General features: G+C 41.6%; 2 protein-coding genes and 1 long non-coding RNA gene across 7 annotated transcripts in view; 2 read left to right on the top strand and 1 right to left on the bottom strand.

Moving 5' to 3' along the window:
• Window positions 1-3,493, bottom strand: part of LOC120093580 (uncharacterized) — a 201,325-nt gene extending 197,832 nt beyond the window's left edge. For 2 of the 5 annotated variants that reach the window (XR_005486915.2, XR_005486918.2), the window contains exon 1: window positions 3,314-3,485. This is a non-coding gene — a long non-coding RNA (uncharacterized LOC120093580). Of the gene's footprint in view, window positions 1-3,313 lie in introns of all 5 variants that reach the window. The other 3 variants (XR_010053291.1, XR_005486919.2, XR_005486917.2) reach the window with 3 other exon arrangements.
• Window positions 3,494-3,894: 401 nt separating this feature from the next.
• On the top strand, window positions 3,895-5,739 carry Myf6 (myogenic factor 6). The gene is given in 3 exon segments (NM_013172.2): window positions 3,895-4,457; window positions 4,744-4,834; window positions 5,123-5,739. Coding segments are annotated over 3 exon segments (729 nt in total). The 5' UTR covers window positions 3,895-3,938; the 3' UTR covers window positions 5,242-5,739.
• A 6,830-nt stretch (window positions 5,740-12,569) lies between these two features.
• On the top strand, window positions 12,570-15,801 carry Myf5 (myogenic factor 5). Its single transcript, NM_001106783.1, is given in 3 exon segments — window positions 12,570-13,299; window positions 14,018-14,093; window positions 14,553-15,801. Coding segments are annotated over 3 exon segments (768 nt in total). The 5' UTR covers window positions 12,570-12,798; the 3' UTR covers window positions 14,744-15,801.
• Window positions 15,802-18,840: the final 3,039 nt, after the last annotated feature.

Genomic DNA, 18,840 nt, shown 5'->3' with positions numbered 1-18,840 from the left:
TAAGTACACTGTAGCTGTCTTCAGACACACCAGAAGAGGGCATCGGACCCCATTACAGATGGTTGTGAGCCACCAGGTGGTTGCTGGGATTTGAACTCAGGACCTCTGGAAGAGAAGTCAGTGCTCTTAACCACTGAGCCATCTCTCCAGCCCTCCTTCTTCTTTTCTTAGACAAGAATTGGACACATTCAAGCTTTTGAGGGACAATGACCAAAAGAAATGCATTTGAAAATAATTATGAATTTCAAATGACAGAATAAACTATTGATAGATGTTCTACTGTTTACCTAGTGTAAAATTTTATGATGAATGAACTCAGGGTTTTTTGAGGTGGTGGCTAATAACAATATAATTCTTATTACTATTTATGGGCTCCAATGTCTTAAAAGACATACTTTAGCTATTTAAAATGGGACACTTTGAATTTGCACCAACCCACCTAACTGGTTGCTAACATCTGTATCTCACTCGTTTTCTATGGAGAAATAATATAATCACAATTACAAGCCTCTCACATTTTGTAAACAATATGAGTTCCAAACACTACCTAATTGTTTGGAATTAGTACATATTTTCCTGCTAAGCTAATCTGAAAGGAGAGTTATTACTCATGCTAGAACTTTCTTATTCTTATGTCCCCTTTTCCAGTCTACAACTTCTAAAACAATGAACAAAGGAAATTAGTGAATAAAGTAGGAAGTAAAAGTAGAAATCTGCTTATGTTGAGGAGAACACTGATATTATTTTATTGTACTACAGAAGTTCTGCCAGATGGTGGGAAGACAGCTTTACAATTTAGTAGAGAATAATTCAATAGGAAAAGGCTTAACTTGACGAGAAGAAAAGCTACCCTTTGCAGCTATTCACCAGCTTCCTGAAACTCTTTTAGTTATAATTTAGAATCTTTTTTCCCTATGTTTCTATACTGACTGTAAGATACATAGAGTAAAGTGAGCACTTACATACTCTTTAGCAGATCTGTGATGTGTAACATCCAGTTGACACTTGTTAGAGTTAGCAGATTCTAGATATGCTTTTACCTTAGTGAGGCCTTCTGCAGACCAAGATTTGAAATTCTTTACTAGTGATTTTTTGGTCTTGTTACTCTACTAATTTCAGTAATAAAAGTACCTTATGTATGTACCATGCTCCATCTTTATTTTGAATACATATGATGTGATATGTTTTGGTATAAATACATTATATAACAGTCAAATAAAGTTTAACCTATCCTCTTAAACATTCAAGATTTCTTCTTGTTGAAAACTTCCTCCTCCTCCTCCTCTCCTTCCTCCTCCTCTTCCTGCTGTTGCTGCTGCTGCTGCTGCTCCTCCTCTTCCTCCTCCTCCTCCCCCTCCTCCTCCTCCTCCTCCTACTACTACTACTACTACTGTGTCTATTTGCATGCATGTAAATGTAGGCTAAAGTCAACTTCGTGTATTTTATTTCTTCATTCCCCTCTGTAGTTTGTTTTGTGAGACAAAGTCTCACTCTCTAATTCTAGAGACCACTAAGCTCTTTTCTGCTTCCACTGGTGGATCACCAATCCCAAGGAGCCTCATGTCTCCACCTTCTCCCACGCTGCTCAGTATTTTACATAATCTGAACTCAAGTCTTTATTCTGCAAAACAGGCAGTTTCCCCTCTGAGCTGTCTCCCCAGACCCTTCTGTTTGATACGTTGTTGTTTTCACAGTCCCCTGTACATGCAGTCGCACACCAGGACTTCTTGTCCCTTTGTCAAAGTAATTAATTATGGATTTAAATTCCATAAGAAGAGATAAAATTATCAGAATTATGAGAAGATGGTGCAGGACACTATTTTAATTATTTGAGTAACAGTGCCCTATGATTCCCCTCTTCAAAAGTTGACCTTTCAAACTGTCTGTCTTCTCTGTATGACATAGCATAATGTGTAGCTAGAAGCAAGACATGCTCTGTAGACCAGGCTAGATTAGACTCTGAGATGCAGTGGCATTCAGTCTACAGTCTTAGGCCTTCCAGGCAGCTAGTGGAAACCGCAGGAAATAACACAATAAGTACTACATTCTCCTTTCTCTTTCTAGAGCTTTCTACCACCCCAAAGTTTAATGATGATTCTCCGTCCTGTTAAGGAAATCACAGCTACACAAGAACAAATACACAAAACCAGCCAAAATTGCTCCAGGTTAACGTTCAAAGTTCAGCTCTCAATGGAGGTGGAGAAGGACTAAATAAAGCATCCTGGGTTAAATTTTTAACTAATTCCTAAATGATATGAAAGTGATCTTTGCATGGCTTTCATTGTTTTATTAATTTAGTTTAGTTTTTGAAAAAGGAAGCCATAGGGATCATAACCCAACCAGAGATTGAGGTAGAATAAATTCTTATACTTTCCACCCTTTTCGGGCACTGACTATAAAGTGTGACTTTTATCTCAAAAGCTATTTATTGGAAGTGGAAGTACTCCCTCCAGAATTCTCGAAAAGGATTGAAAATCGAAGAAAGAGAAACAAAGATTTAGGGAAGAAGAGACTAGCGAAACAGAGAGGTGTGTGTGTGGGGGGACACCAGCTGTAGTTGATTCACCTCGAAAAGCTTAGTCCCAACACAGTTTTATGTTACACACGATAATTAATGTTCGCTTCACAGCTACATGCTACATAAGTCATATACGTGATAATATTTTATTGAACCTTTACCCAAACTCGATAAAACAACCACTATCATCTTGAAGTAGTCCAAATAGTACTTATCCATAAACACAGAAATAGAACTCAACCCATCTAGGACTGAAAGAGAGTTCTTTGAAATCTGGGAGCCCTCTATACTTCATTTTTGTGTTAGGAGCGACATGGGTGTGTGTTGGGCCATGGACACAGTACAATAAAGAACATTTGTTTCATCACACCAACCTTGGCTTCTTCCTCATCTGAATCCCAAGCAACCACCTCTGGTGGAGTCAATGGATAGTGAGAATGGAGATAGCAAAACGGTGCAGCACCTCTTGTTACTCCAAGATACATTTGCACTGTCAAGCGACTGTTGTGTGTCTTGTTTTTTAACTGTAACTATTTTAGGGGCTTGTTCCCTGTTCCTTTTCTTTCTTGTATCTCAGTCCTACCTGTAGATGCTGCTGCTCTAACTGGAAAAGGAAATAGAATCCATATTTTAATTGCACTCTCTAAAATAACAGGTAGCCAAAGGGAAGGTCACAGTGAAAGAAACCCTGAGTCACTTCCTACAGTAGCATGGGATGTTGAGCGCCCTTCACCCACTGCCCAACTCCCACCCCATCTTACCGATGTAGTAAAAGAGAGGAAAGAGATTATTTACCTGCATCTATTGAGGCTGAGGCCTGAAAGCCATATGTAATCTTTGAAGGACTGGTAATGGTTTTAATCACAGGGATAGCATCTTTTTTGACAGGCAGAACAGAGCAAAGAGCCGAACCACATTGGAAATATTAATGAGGCTATTATGGAGCGATGGCTATTGCCTATGAACTCTCTCATCATGAGTCTATACTTAGAATTCAGTTGAACTCTGGAGAGGGGGGAGGAGCAGGGCAGTGTTAATCCCCAGTTGTTTTTGAAGTTGCCTGGTTAGCAGGTTAGTGTCTAAAGTGATCAAAATGGAAACGCACAATGCTTTCCCGGCTGCGACTCTCTGGGTCTATTTTGTTTTAACCTGTTTGTCTTAGGGACTGTCATATTCACTCTGAGAGGTGACATTTCTCCGATTTCTTTCAAACTAGATGTTCTGGGGAGCACTAGCTGTAATCACTTTGGGAGACTGATGCTCCATGACAGCTAGAAGTTGGATTGAGTTTCAGTAGCTACTATATATAAAGCTGGGTCGACTTATGTCACCGCACTAATTAAATGCCATCTGGGTGGCTCCTCTGGGTTTTTTGAGTCCATCACCCAGTTCAGATCAGTCAGAGGCCAAGGAGGAGAACATGATGATGGACCTTTTTGAAACTGGCTCCTATTTCTTCTACTTAGATGGAGAAAATGTGACTCTTCAGCCATTAGAAGTGGCAGAGGGCTCTCCTTTGTACCCAGGGAGTGATGGTACCCTATCCCCTTGCCAGGACCAAATGCCCCAGGAAGCCGGGAGCGACAGCAGTGGAGAGGAACACGTTCTGGCTCCCCCAGGCCTTCAGCCACCCCACTGCCCAGGTCAGTGTCTGATCTGGGCTTGCAAGACTTGCAAGAGAAAATCTGCCCCCACAGATCGTCGGAAAGCAGCTACCCTGCGCGAAAGGAGGAGGCTTAAGAAAATCAACGAAGCCTTTGAGGCATTGAAGCGTAGAACTGTGGCCAATCCCAACCAGAGGCTGCCCAAGGTGGAGATTCTGAGAAGTGCCATCAACTACATTGAGCGTCTGCAGGACCTGCTGCACCGGCTGGATCAGCAAGAGAAAATGCAGGAGCTGGGGGTGGACCCTTACAGCTACAAACCCAAGCAAGAAATTGTAAGCCCAGATGCTACCAAGGCAGGGAAATGTAAAAGGCCCGTTAAAATGTCTTTCGGAGACCTTAACCTCCACCTGCTTGGTGCCTACCCCCTTTCTTGCCCGGCCCTCGCCCTCTAAAATGAACCCCCAGTGACCCTATAAGACTGAGCCCCTGCCCTAAGCAGGAAATGCGGTCTGGCCCAAGGAAGCAGGGGAGACACCCCCAAGCCACCTCCTCCCACCCTTTGCCCCCTCCCCCCGTATTTGTTTCTTTCCTAATCTGTTGCTCTGGTTTTCCTTTCAGCTTGAGGGTGCGGATTTCCTGCGCACCTGCAGCCCGCAGTGGCCAAGTGTTTCGGATCATTCCAGGGGCCTGGTGATAACTGCTAAGGAAGGTAACACAAAGGAAAGGTCACTGGGCTGTACTGGAAGAACCAGGGTCAGCACAGTACAGGGGTGCTCTAGCCCAGCACTGAGAGCTCAAAGCGAGCTCAGAGATGCAGGGCCAAAGCCGGGCGTTTTTTTTTGTTTTTCTTTGTTTGTTTGTTTGTTTGTTTGTTTTGTTTTTTGTTTTGTTTTGTTTTCTCTCAGGGATGCAGTCCTCCCGAGTGGCCTCGGTGGCCCTTTGTGGGACATACTGCGGGATGCTACATGCGCGATCTGTGTGTGTTTTCTGTGTTCAGGAGGAGCAAGCGTCGATGCTTCAGCCTCCAGCAGTCTTCAGCGCCTTTCTTCCATCGTGGACAGTATTTCCTCAGAGGAACGCAAACTCCCCAGCGTGGAGGAGGTGGTGGAGAAGTAACTCAGTCAGCATTTGGAACATTCTTCGCTCAGCAGGAAGAGCCCCTTTCCGCCTAATCATTTAGATTAGGGCTCACAGACCCCAGAATTTATGAAAGGCAAGAGACTTAGTGTTAAAAAAGAAACCTCTCCCCACCTCAAGTGAAAATCCTTCGGCTTGGGGCTTTTATTATAACTATTATTTTATCTGAACCGCTAGTGGCTTAGCTCTAGAACCCTAATTTTGTTTTTAGTTTGGTTGGTTTTTTATAACATATTAACTTTTGCTATGATCACGTGACCCTTTCCTGTCAGTTGCAAACGAAGTTCATTCCTGTCTAAATCAAAGTGGGAACGTTTAATCCTAAGAGTATTTAATGTACTTTTGTAAATAGTCTTAGTACTTTCGTTTTTATGTAAACCTAAAGGACATATTTTAAATGTGGAATTAAGCATTGTATATAAAATGTGTGAGAGTCTGATATTGTAATATTAAAATATTAATACGTTTCTACACGTACAAAGGCGGCATTAATCTGATTTAACCGGAAAGACCATAGGGGTGTGGGTACAAAACTAAAGAATAGCCATTTTTAAACTTAAATACCACATGTGGCCACTTACTCAGGCCTCTTCTTTCAGCTTAATTTATAGGGAGGAAAATGAGTTTTGGGGCCGTAGTCTCAATTAAACTGGGCACTTTAATATTTCGTGTATATTCTTTACTTGTCATGGGGTGGGGTGGGGGAGGATATCCAGAAAGTGTCTCTTCTCGCCCGCCTTTCAGTGGCCTTTTCTTTTTCCACACTGTTCTTCGGTTGGTGATCTGAGTGGGATTTACTTACTCTGAAATTTAATTTTAAATATATGAAGATCTTTCCGATTTCTCCCCCAAAAAAGAGTTCTTTGTTCATCTCCCTAAAAGATAGCCAATTAATTTGGCCCAATTTATTTATTTTCTGCTCCTTGGTGTTCCAGACTGTTTCCAAGTGTAGCTCTAACGTAGCCAGGGATAGCCAGTTTTCTTGAACTAGACTGGCCCCCAGCAGACTGGAATATCTTCAAGTGCTCTTTTGTTTGAGTTTATTTTCCAAACAGAAAGAAGAAAGAAAGGTGCAATCTGTCTCTTGCAGAGGAGTGGACATCCTTGAAAGGGAGGGGGGGGTGCTGCTTCAATAGATGGAAGGGTTAAATGATTGGTAGCAAAAGACAACAACAACACACATGAAACCTCTTAACTGGACCAAATAGCAAAGCCCCAGAGACAGCCGGAAGCCCCAGGAGCTCTACTCCATGAAGATTTTACAACGTGTGCCGCCTCTGTTTTTCCTGTAACCTCAGGGGGAAAAAAACGACCACCAAGAAACACAGTGGGAAGGAAGGCAGAGCAAAGCACGCTGGTTCTGCTAAACTGTGCCTTCCATCTACCATTCTGAGACGGGTACTTTCACTTCACCCCTTACCTACTGTTACTTACCGACTTGTCTACTGTTCCCAGTAACTCCACTGCCACTCTTTTAGCTCACATATAAAAGTCAAACGGAACCAAGCGTTTGCCAGCCGGGATCCATGCCCTAACCCTCCTTGTGTTGAGTAACACAGACGTCCCAGAGACACTGCACTCTGCCGACAGACCGCTCTGTTTTGCCACCCTTTTAAAACCCTTCTTGGAGTGAGCACATGTTGAGAATCCCTTATCCAAAATGTACAGTATTGGAAATATTCTGTCTTCAAGATTTTTCCGAGTTTGCAGTATTTGTGTAAATGTTGAAGTTCAATTTCTTTAACCCAGAAATCCAACCAAAATCTGAACCTTTCTGAGCATGAATTGTCAGCGGGAGTGGAGGGTAGGGGGCAGGAAGGGGGGAGGATCTTGGGGCATTTTAGATGTGGATTACTGTGGGGTACTTCTAGCTAACTTATTTTCTGATCATACGAAAATGTCTGGATTCTTCTACAACACTTCAAAGGCTCGGAGTGTGTGGTTGAGGATATTGATATTGGCATCTAATTCCTGTTCTAAATGTTTGAGGGAAGCAGGTGGCTATGTGGTCTAGGAAACTATTGAGTCTCTGTGAGGCCTCTTTACCTAAACCAAATCAGACTGCTACTACACAGCCTGAGCCAATCCTGCTCCTGATTACTCCCAATTTCTTGTTTATAAAACAACAGAAGAGAGGCTTATGAAAATTCACAGATAGCACATGCTACCTGTTGAATCAAAAGGATACAAATGGACACTAAGATCAATTCTTTTTTTTAATTTTATATTAGTGAGTCTCAATTGGCATGTCACCCCAAACCGTAGTTTCTTGTCCCCGCTGACTCCAGCCAGGGAGAATAAATAGACTGAGCAAGAGGACAAACCATCCTTGGTCTCATGTTAATACAATCCGACCACCACCAGTGAGAAAGGCGCTTATTACTTCTATTTTAAAGGATTCTTTGCGTAGACACCTATCCCCATCTGGTGAGTATAAAGTCAGGACTCAAAGCCAAGGAAAATTACCAGTGGCCATAAATCGACCATGCCCTCAACTACTTTGTATCCAGAAAGAGACACCGTGGCAAAGATAAGAACCTCTATGGTCCACAGAATTATCCAGCCCTCTATGACAATTGTTCCTGCAAACCTCTTTCTCACAGCACAGTGCGATCGTAAACTCCAAATTACAGCATGACTTTCAAACTAAAGGCCAAAGCATTCACTAGTCAAATTACCCAACCAAAAGATAACACAGCTCAGTCTGGGTGGTCTCCATCTTTACTAACTGTACATATTCTATATCTCTGAATATTCTTGACATCTAGGATTTGCCCTAAAATGTGCTTCTATGCCAGTCCTTTTAAAGACTGGATTCTCCGTGCAATTGACACGTCATGACTGACCAAGTAAATATATTAACCTTAGATTATTTATTAAAAAATTTATAGTTGAACTATTCTGCATGAGAATGCTTTTTATCAATTCCTGGTCTTTTCTTGTGGGTGGATTTTACTCAGTCTTTGCAAACCAAATCCTCCCCATCTTTCTTAGCTTGGTAACTTGAGAAATTGTTTGGAGTGAGGTTGCCCATGAAAGACTCTTCATTAAATAGAGAAAATATTTTCCAAAGAGTTCGTGTGACCTTCAGTGCCATGGCTGACATGTTAGGATTTCCAATGAAATCCCTGGTGTGTTTGTGATTAAACTGTTTTTGTTTGATATTAATGATGATAATCTTTAACCAAGGTCAAAGCCAAAATAAACAAGGCTGTGGAAGCAGAAAATTAAGACATAATAATTTAGTAAAGATAAGGACTTTGGAATTGAACTCAAATCTCTTCTCAGAGATTCATATAATGTCAAATATTAAATGAGTGGTTTTCTGTCATGCTATTACTGAAATAATTAAGAGATATCAAATATCAATAAGGTCTCTCAAGCTAACTTCTATCATCATAGCAGGACCACAGTCTAAGAGGGGACATTGGGGAAATTTGTTTATATTGAATGATCTTAATGTTCTGTCAACTCTTTCAAGAGGCTTTTTTTTTTGTTTTTATTTTTGTTTTTGTTTTTTTCTTTTCTGGTGAGAAGGACAGAAATCCAGGGGCTCTTAACAACTCTTAGGAGGGGCAGGAAAAATCAGGATGATGAAAGTCACTTTTAAAATTAGAAAGACATCCCTCTACCATTTATATTCTTTCTTTGGAAACATTTAACCGGTTTTGTCATTTGGAGACCTTTCTCATATCATCACAGGTAGATTTCAAAAGCATTTAATTTTAAGTGTTATAGCATCTCATCGTCTGATCATGAGTAAGCACACAATAACATGATATTGCCTCCACCATTTACTTTCACACACTGACTAAATCTTTCAAAGATGATCCTTGCTCCCGATGGATGGATTCTATCTGCAGAAAGAAAGTATTTTGTAACCTCCGTTCTGAGTCTTTTCTGTAGGCTGAAATGTCCCTACAGCATATACAGCAACAAAGGTAATGTGGAAGAGACAAGCTACTTCGTTCCTCTCAAGGCTGCTAAAGAGTCCTTTGATCTCTCCCGGGAGTCTTGAATTCAAGCAGAGGCCAATGTCTTCCTCAGCTGTCTGGTCCACAAATTCTTCTCACAGCTCTGGCAGGTACTAATGTGTTTACATAGGTGTGCCCAGCTTCCAGAGTTGATAACAATTTAAAATTGTTTAGCACATTGGGAAGTCCTCTACAACAAGCAGAAGCAGAGTTCTGCAGGTAGGGTCAGAAGTAAAGAGAAAGGGTTCCAGCGTGCATTCGAGTATGTGAGTGTGTGTGTGTGTGTGTGTGTGATATGTATATACGTGTGTGTTGCTGTATCTGTATGTTCACTATATAAACCAAATATATGTTTTTATCATTTTTTCATTTATCCGATTTTGTTGTCTTTTACTATAACGTTCAAGCAAATACCTCACTTCCTCTCCTGGTCTGTCCTGAGAAGTAATAGCGAATCTTTTCTGAGTGGAGACTGGGCCTTTATCATCTCAGGAGCCAGCTTTCTTCCCTTTTGCAGACTATCTCAGGTTTTTTTTTTCCTCCTTCTCTTTTAGCTGTGGCAATGGTTTAAAAGTTTTGTCTCATTTTTTATTCTTGTGGTCTGAGACCTGATTTTCAGCACTTGAGTCCCAAAGGGCCCTGAACACGGACCCCCTCTCCCCTCAGCGGTGCTCATTAAGTGGCCCGCGCTTGTGTTTTCTCTGCTTCTTTAGTTCCACTCAGCCTGCTGCACTCTGGTAAATTTGTTTTGAGATCACCTTACCAAAGACAGCCCTAACCTCTGAGCACTCCTAGTACTGACAGGGGCCCCTGAGTGACAGCGGCTTGCCAGCCCGGGAGCCCAGAGAAAAAGACTCCAGTTTGTAAGCGATTCTGCTCTCTGAGCTGAGGAAGCCCACCCCCCAAAACTGAGCAGGAATGACTGCATGAAGCAAACAGGATCATTTCCAGGGGCTCCGAGCCATTTCTAAGAACTACTTCAAATCCTGTGTGGACAAGGGAAAATTACTCAGCCCTAGAGTTAGTTTACCTTTAAACAAACAAACAAAGGAGCGAACCAACAACTTATGTGACGGAATCCTTTCAAGTACCAAGTTTCTATGTGAAAATTGTGAAGAACAGTAAATCAACTGCGCAGGGCAGATTCAAGACAGTAGCCATTAGGTACGCAGGACAGTAGAGGGGCTGCCTAGGAAGCAATCAGAAGGTCGGCAAGCATAGAACTGCTTCTGCTTCTACTGTAAGGACCACAGTTGCATCCAAATCACTGATCTGTTTTAGGTACCTCAAAAATGAGACAGGAAGGAAGAGGAAGGTAGGAAGGGAGGAAGGGAAGGGACAGAAGAAAAGGCTGGAGATAAGGAGCAGCAAAGAGAGGAAGAGGAAGAGAAAGACCATGGTTTTATGAAGTGTAGTTGCTGATCGGATCCTCTCCATGGCTTTTTGCTTTGAGTTTGAGGGTGAGAATATCTACCTCTCCAAAATAGTGTCACAAAGTTTTCACATGTGCTGTGCGTTGAATCAGATGCATCCACAGAAATGAGATCTCTCTCTCTCTCTCTCTCTCTCTCTCTCGTGTGTGTGTGTGTGTGTGTGTGTGTGTGTGTGTGTGTGTGTGTGCTTTAAGTGTTGTCCCAATACATTATTTATTTCAAAGGCAGACATTTGCAATTAGGCCCCAATAAGGTACAGATGGATTTCCCATTGACCAGATGATTAAGTAGCCCCTCATTGTGAGACCGCACCTGATTTTCAGAAGAAGTCTGTCTTCAAGATTACAGGACAGGGTAGAGGGAACAGACAGATGCAGCTAGCAAGTGCAGTGACTGACACTTTCAGGTCCCCTTCCTTGGAGTACTTGCCTTCACAGACAGTCATAATTGATCTGGTCCCTATAGAAACCAGATCTGTCAATCATGGCTGCTTTAGAAAACTTACTATGGGTCCTCCTCATCACCATCATCTTCATCATCATTATCATCAGAATAGAAAGGTAAGTGCAACCCCTTCCTACACACACACACACACACACACACACACACACACAAACACACACACACAGAGTTACTTTGGAGTCACTCCACCTACTTAATTGGATGGCACACTGTAAACAGTCCATTTTTACAATAAGGCTTCAAAAATAGAGAGGTCGGAAGCCCCAGAGAACTTGCGTTGACCTTAAATAATGGTGTTTCTTGGATATGAATAAACATCTCCCCTCTCGCGTGATCTGATAGCCGGTTAACAGTTAAACCTGAGGTACTCGCTCATTTATTTTATATGAATGCTAGTTCTCCCCTTTTGTCTTCCGTCCACCAAAGTTTCAAAGACCTGTCTGCAAATGGCATTTCTGAAAGGCTTTTGTCACCAAAGTGTGTGAAGCCACTCTTAGAGGAGTTGGAAACTTTACACTAGCCCAGGATCTCTGAGCTGGCAGCTGGGACGCATCTGTAACGGTGTTAGCTGGCCTGAAAGCAGAAAATTAGCTACCCTGAAGCCTGGCTGGCTGTTTAGTCTGTAGAAACGATAGGGCGGAGCAGCGGACTCTGGAGAAAAGAAACCCATGCTGGAAGGGGAGTTTACTGTGAGAAACTGGACGGCTGCTGGTGCCCATTCAGAGGCGTGGGAATCTCCCTGTGCAGGTATTAGCGTAGGCCTGATGCAGAGGAAGAAGCAACAGACAAGTGTGTGGGTAAAGGAGGGAAGCTCGGAGAGGAGGGATGCAGGAAGTTCACCTGGTCCACCTGAGGCCATCTTTTTTTCAGAGCAGCAGAAGTGTGACCTCTGACAGAGCCAGAGCCAGACCTCTGATAGGAAACCCCGGCTACTGTCATGCCCATGAGATGACCATCTCAACAGAACTTCACTCCTTTGGTCTTTATCCAAACAGGGTTTGAAACACCATACTCTAGGTTCCCTCCATCCATTAAAATGTCACCTTGCTATTTTACTAACTATTACCAGCGTACAAACTGACACAATCTCTTCAGGTAAAGCTCCTGAAAATGAGAAGCAAGCACGGGAGAACCGTGCGTTCAGAATCCAGAAGCTAGGTTTCCTTTAGGAGTTTAAGGTCTTGCTACGATGCTGCTGCTGGTTATGTTAAACTGTGATTAAGTTCAAGAAGTTAACACCAACCTCTTTATGTGATCCCTTGGTTTAGTTTATCCAGAAGGCCACTGAAAGCATTGGGCTGCAGTAAAATCATTATCGTCAAAGGGGGCCAGTAAACAACAAATTGTCTCTAGAAGAAAGACAAGAGGCTTGCTCAGACAGCCCCTGTGGGGGTTGTGGTGGGATATGCTAATAACGCCCAGCTACAGGGGCCAGCCTCCCTTCCCATCCCCCAGGAATATATAAAGAGCCCCAACCTCAGCCACTGACCGACCCTGGCCAACAGGCGTCTGTCCTTGTTAATTACAGAGAAACAATCCCAAACCCGGAGCAATCCCAAACCCGGAGCTCCGAGCTCCGCCTGGGATTTGCTGGCCTGCAGCAGCCAGGGACTGGCGTTTCTCCCTCTCTGCTGAAACCAGGTATCCCACCTGCATCTCTGAAGAACATGGACATGACGGACAGCTGCCAGTTCTCGCCTTCCGAGTACTTCTATGACGGCTCCTGTATCCCCTCCCCTGAGGATGAGTTTGGGGACCAGTTTGAGCCAAGAGTCGCAGCCTTCGGAGCACACAAAGCTAAGCTGCAGGGTTCAGACGATGAGGAGCACGTGCGTGCACCTACTGGCCACCACCAGGCTGGTCACTGCCTCATGTGGGCCTGCAAAGCTTGCAAGAGGAAGTCCACTACCATGGATCGACGCAAGGCCGCCACCATGCGCGAGCGCAGACGCCTGAAGAAGGTCAATCAAGCTTTCGAGACGCTCAAGCGGTGCACCACAACCAACCCTAACCAGAGACTTCCCAAGGTGGAGATCCTCAGGAATGCAATCCGCTACATTGAGAGTCTTCAGGAGCTGCTGAGGGAGCAGGTAGAGAACTATTACAGCCTGCCCGGACAGAGCTGCTCCCAGCCCACCAGCCCCACCTCCAACTGCTCTGATGGCATGGTAAGCCTCAACTCCAAGATCCACTATATTTTACCATAGTCTTTGTGAAAAGTCCTACTACCTCTTCTAAGCCAGGTACAGTGGGACCATTGCTTGAAGAGTAGTGTTCACAGAAAGATTTAAAAATAATAATTGAAAAAAATTGTCATACAGGATTTTAGTTTGATTTCTTAGCTGGTTCCAGATGCATGTGGATGGTAGTAAAAGGTTGGCATGCACTTACGTGACTAGTGGAGTGTTTGTTCTGTTATTTCTGCCTTACAGCAGCCCCACCCAGTAAAGAATTAGAAAGCGTCCCTAGCATCACCAATTCCTGCTTGGGGACTGGCTGGAAGGAAATGTCGATACATTCTTTTCAGAGGGTCTCTGCTCCAGTGTTGGCAGGTTTTAATGTGTTTTTGCCCTGGGAAAGTGTTCTCTCCCAGAATTAGTGTGGCTTCCCTCTGCCGGAATCCATTTTGCATGGTTAACCCAGTGCACATTGCTGTGGGATTTCACCATCTTTCCCTTCACTTCTGTTTTCCTCTTCTCCCAGCACCCAGACTGACCTCGGTGCCCTGGTGATTTGGAGACAGTAGCCCCTTCCTAAATCAGTGCGGTGGAGGGAAATAAGACCATTCGGTTTCCTGAGCTAGGGGGGCTGGTGTGGTCTCACCCTAGGTCGGTATGTCTTTTTGCCAAGGCTTAACATTCTATTTCTGTGTGTTTTGTCTTATAGCCTGAATGTAACAGCCCTGTCTGGTCCCGAAAGAACAGTAGCTTTGACAGCATCTACTGCCCTGATGTATCAAACGGTAAGCACTGATAACTTCAGACACATTTAAAGATCTGTTCAGTCTCATAATTCAGTCCATCATGGCAGTCTGTCCTTCCAAGTAGACTTTGGAAAAGGAACAAAAATGATAGCTGTAATGGGGGAGGCTTTGGCTCATTTTCTGCTCCAGATTACCCTGACAGACAGACAAATAGAGAGACTGTACACACATGCACACACACACACACACACACACACACACACACACACACACACACACACACAAACACACGCTTTTGCTTGAAATATTACCAGGGGTCTTCCACACCTCTACCCTCGGGAATTGCTAGATATTTACTGCAAATTTTTACATCAGTCTCTCTGTGATCATCTGACCTATGCGGTCAAAGGTGCTGACCTACAGTTTAAAGGGCACCACAAGCAAGCCTGTCTGTGTGGGGACAGTTTTCTTAAAGCACTTTTCTCCTTGTGCTGTTAGCATGTGCTTCAGATAAGAGCTCCTTGTCCAGCTTGGATTGCTTGTCCAGCATAGTGGATCGGATCACGTCTGCAGAGCCATCCGAGTTGGCTCTTCAGGACACAGCTTCTCTCTCTCCAGCTGCCAGCACCAATTCACAGCCTGCAACCCCCGGGTCCTCCAGTTCCAGACTTATCTATCACGTATTATGAACTATCTCCTGGTGATCAGTCCTGCTAGGAGGGTCTACTACATGGGAGAAAGGAAGCCCCGGGTCGGAAGGGAAGACAAGCAGCACACAATATGTGCTTTTCCGTTGTAAATACTGTCCTGCCACTTTATAAGAAAATGTATTTAACTCAAAGTCCCATCTGCAATAATGACTTCTCCTCTGCCTGTTCTTTTTGCTTTGAATTTTAGCTTTTGTTTGCTTTAGATACATGGTTCCAAAAATATTTTTCCAATGGAGGCAATTAATTGACAGTTACTCATAGTAATTTTTAACTTAAACATATATTTTGTAAATATTGCTCATCAAAATAACTTTGGTATTTAGAGCTCTATTTTTTTCTTCAAAAAGCATTTTAATAGCTTGGAATCCATTACAGGGAATTAAATATATATTTAACTTTTGCTGTTCTCTTTAATCTTTTGTTAATAGTATATCAAATGAAAATATAACAATTCTGCCTAATGATATATATTTTCATCTTTTTCTTATAAGAAAGACTTCTTTCAATGTAAGCAATAAATAATACATTGTGGATAATTTCAAAATATAAAAAATTTGTAAATTTCACTATAAATAAAATTGTTTACTGAAATAACTAATTTGTTTCTTGGCTTTTAAAAATAACGTCCCCAATGAGATTAGCAAATCATGAGCATGAAACATTTAAGTATGTGTTAATTATGATTATACAGTTGGCCTTATAGATAAGTATGAAAATAATTTACAAATTTCTTTTAGACTTTTTGATGTCACCGTAAAAATACCCTTTTTTATTTTAAACTTATTTCAAGAATGCCCAGTAAGTGAAGCCCCCTTTTCCTTGTTTTTATTCCATACAGTGTCGAGTTGTATATGAAAAAATATAGTAAAAATTTACAGGACAATATCACTTGTCTAAGCAAAAAAATCTTAAAACATATTATGTCATTTTACTATATATAGTACATTGTCAATCATGAGCCAGGTTTTATTAACTTTCATATATGCCTGAACTTGATAAATATAGTATTATTCACAATAAAATGCTTAAAGGAGGTGGATATTTTTCCTATTATTAGAAAGTCAGCATAAGAAATCTTCAAAACCATCCCTCAGTTTTAAGTCTTTTAGACGGTCCATTATCAACATTATGAACTGTGTACATATACATCAGTGAGATGGGCAGGTACTTTTTATTATTCCTTTGAAGCTCGTCTGAAGAAATTGAGATAAAAAGTGAGTGATCAAACAAAATTAAATTGAGATAACCACTGACACACTTTTTGCTAAATACTCCACCTGAGAGGGACAAAAAGAGCCACCATGAGGGACAGAGAAGATGTCAATAGAGGCCAGCTATAGAGCATGCTCACATCCTCTTAGTTTTATTTTATCTTTTGAGACAGGTTTTGCTGTGTAGTCCTCACTGGTCTCAATCTCACAGGCGAGCTGTGTGATCACTCTGCCTGTGCCTCTCAATGACTGGGATTACAGTGGGCACCCCAACTCAGTCTCTAACTTGACTTTATGGAAAATTGCCCAAGGCTTTAAACTACATTTCTAATCAGTCAATGTAGACACTACTGCTCCTGTTCTCCAGAAGGCTTCACTGTATCTGATTGTGTGTGTGTGTGTGTGTGTGTGTGTGTGTGTGTGTGTGTGTGTGTGCGCCTCATGCCATGGGACACATGAGGCTTGTCCCCAGGCATGAGGCTCAAAGGAATATAAGCCATTATAGAAAGGTGGGAGAAGGCCTGAGCTGAGAGCTGATTGTGCCACTGTCACCAGATTAGCACGGTGATATCATAGTAAGAATGGCTGCTTTTACACAGAAGAATTGTTCTTTTCTCTGATGTGGGATGATAAGAACTCTACTCAAAGAGGCTCCAAGATGTAAGATAAAGACTTCCATGTGGTTTAACATAAATTTGACTTATTAACTTGTACTATGCAAAATTCTTTGCTTGCTCTTTCTACAGAGGATGTGGAGGTCGGTTGTTCTTAGTCAACTAAGGAAGGACAAACTCACTCAAATTCTGGTTTTCAGGTCAGGTTTTAAATGTAACCACATCTGTTCCATGAAATTAGTGGCCTTCCTATGGGAGAGCACACCAACTAGTTACCTAATATCGATGGTCAACCTGGCAAGCATATACACACAAGTAACATTATATGGACTAAGAAGATTGAATTTAGTAATATATATTCCTATATATAAAAATTATATATTTCTCTATATAAGAATGTGTCCATATAATTTTTTCAAAGAGGCCATGAATTTGAGAAAGAGGGAGGAGGGAAATATATGGAAAAGCTTGGGAAGGAAAGAAAGGATAAAAGTAATATAATGTTATAATAAAATATTAAACATTAAAACTAATATTAATTAAGTATATAGCAATAATTTTAATATTAAATATTAAAATGCTAGGAAGATACAGTTTTATAATTCCCCACAAAGCTAAAATAAGACAGTGTAGGAAGCGAAATGTAGCTTTTACTTAAATGTAATAACACTGACTCTGTCTATGAAATCTATTTTTACAAGTGCGCAAATGCACTTGATACATTCAACAAGCATTTCTTTAATTAGTATACATATTATTTCATAAACTTTTCAGAGTATTTAGAGCTTTCCCAGTGATCTAGATTTAACTCAAATGGTTATTAGGGGCAAAACTCTATCAGATTGTTCAGTGAATCACGTTTCTAACACCACATGGAAGGCTGGGTGTCTGTTTAGCCAATTGCCCACTACAACACATTATCTGCAGTCCATCCATTTCTTCTTGCAAAAAGAAGTGTCTTTTCCCATTTGGAAACTGGTCCCCTGATGACTGAGACCAAGATAAGACTTTTTCACTCCAAGGAAGCTGCAGGGCAGGTGAGGCAGCATAACTGAGAAACAAGAAGTAAAGCTCTTTTTCATCTACAACTCTCAGGCAGTGAACACCTCGTTGGGCTCCCTCTGAGTTCCTATTAGACCACTTCGCCTCAGCTGAAGGACTAACCTACAGGCAAAATTCTAGAAGTAACAGAGACAGCATTGTTCCTTAAAATAAAACCTGCTAGGGAGCCCAGAGAGTTCCCCTTTTCTCATGCCCATGACGCAAGGTCACTGAGATACATATGAAAATCAAGTCTAGAAGACTGTAGAGATTGGCAGCCACCATATGGAAGCTAATTGCTATACTCAAGATCTATACTGTCTTCAGTTTCCATCCACTTGAGAGATGAAATTCGTGCCTTTTTAATAGCCATACATTCCTGTTTAGAATGGCTTCCTTACTATTATTTAATACAAGACTGGTATTTCCTGGAAATCTCCCTTTAGGGTTATAACAGTTGCTAGATTAAAGAGGAAATTTAATTCTCTGTCCTATGTGGAGGTGGTGTTTCTGGGAATAATATTAATGTACAGCTATTTGTCACCCCAGAAAAGCCCTGCTTGAATAACAAAGGACTTCTAAAAATACTAGCCCCGAATGAACCCGCATTGCCCACAAAGTACAGAATATCAAATGTATTTACTTAAAGAATTATGATTATCTGTATTTTAGTTGGTTAGTGGTTTACTTTGTAGTAAGATTATAAAAATTGACCACTATAGTTATGACACTCATAAAGTCTAATAAAAATTATTGTCTGCAAAGCAGAAGACAAGACAAATCCTAACTATATACCAGTTATATAGTTATATATAGATTAAAAAGGAAATAATAAAAACGCAATGACTAACAAATAATGAATTTTTATTACACAAATAAGAAATTCAAACCGTAAAGAGCAGTAATTCCTGAGAACACATACCTAACAGAATTAGTTCACATCCTGTTTCATGAAACTCAGGCAGACATTTGTAAGGCTTCTTATAACTTGAAGATAAAATAAAAAAAATCAATATTTCTGCTGTATTTTCTGAACCAGTTACTTGTCTTACTGTTGTAGCATCATCAACAACAAAAAAGTTGAACAAGAAGGAACGTGAGAAAGGAATTATTTATTTTGGTTTATACTCTATCGTGGGTGGATCAGCATGGCAGCAAGAGAAGGCGGCAGCTGCTCACATTGCATCCGCAGAAGCTAAGAATGAGCAGG

This window comes from Rattus norvegicus, chromosome 7, assembly GCF_036323735.1.
Source record: "Rattus norvegicus strain BN/NHsdMcwi chromosome 7, GRCr8, whole genome shotgun sequence".
Classification (NCBI taxonomy): domain Eukaryota; kingdom Metazoa; phylum Chordata; class Mammalia; order Rodentia; family Muridae; genus Rattus; species Rattus norvegicus.
Note: the sequence above shows the minus strand (reverse complement) of the source record. Positions and strands in the feature narration are given on the sequence as shown.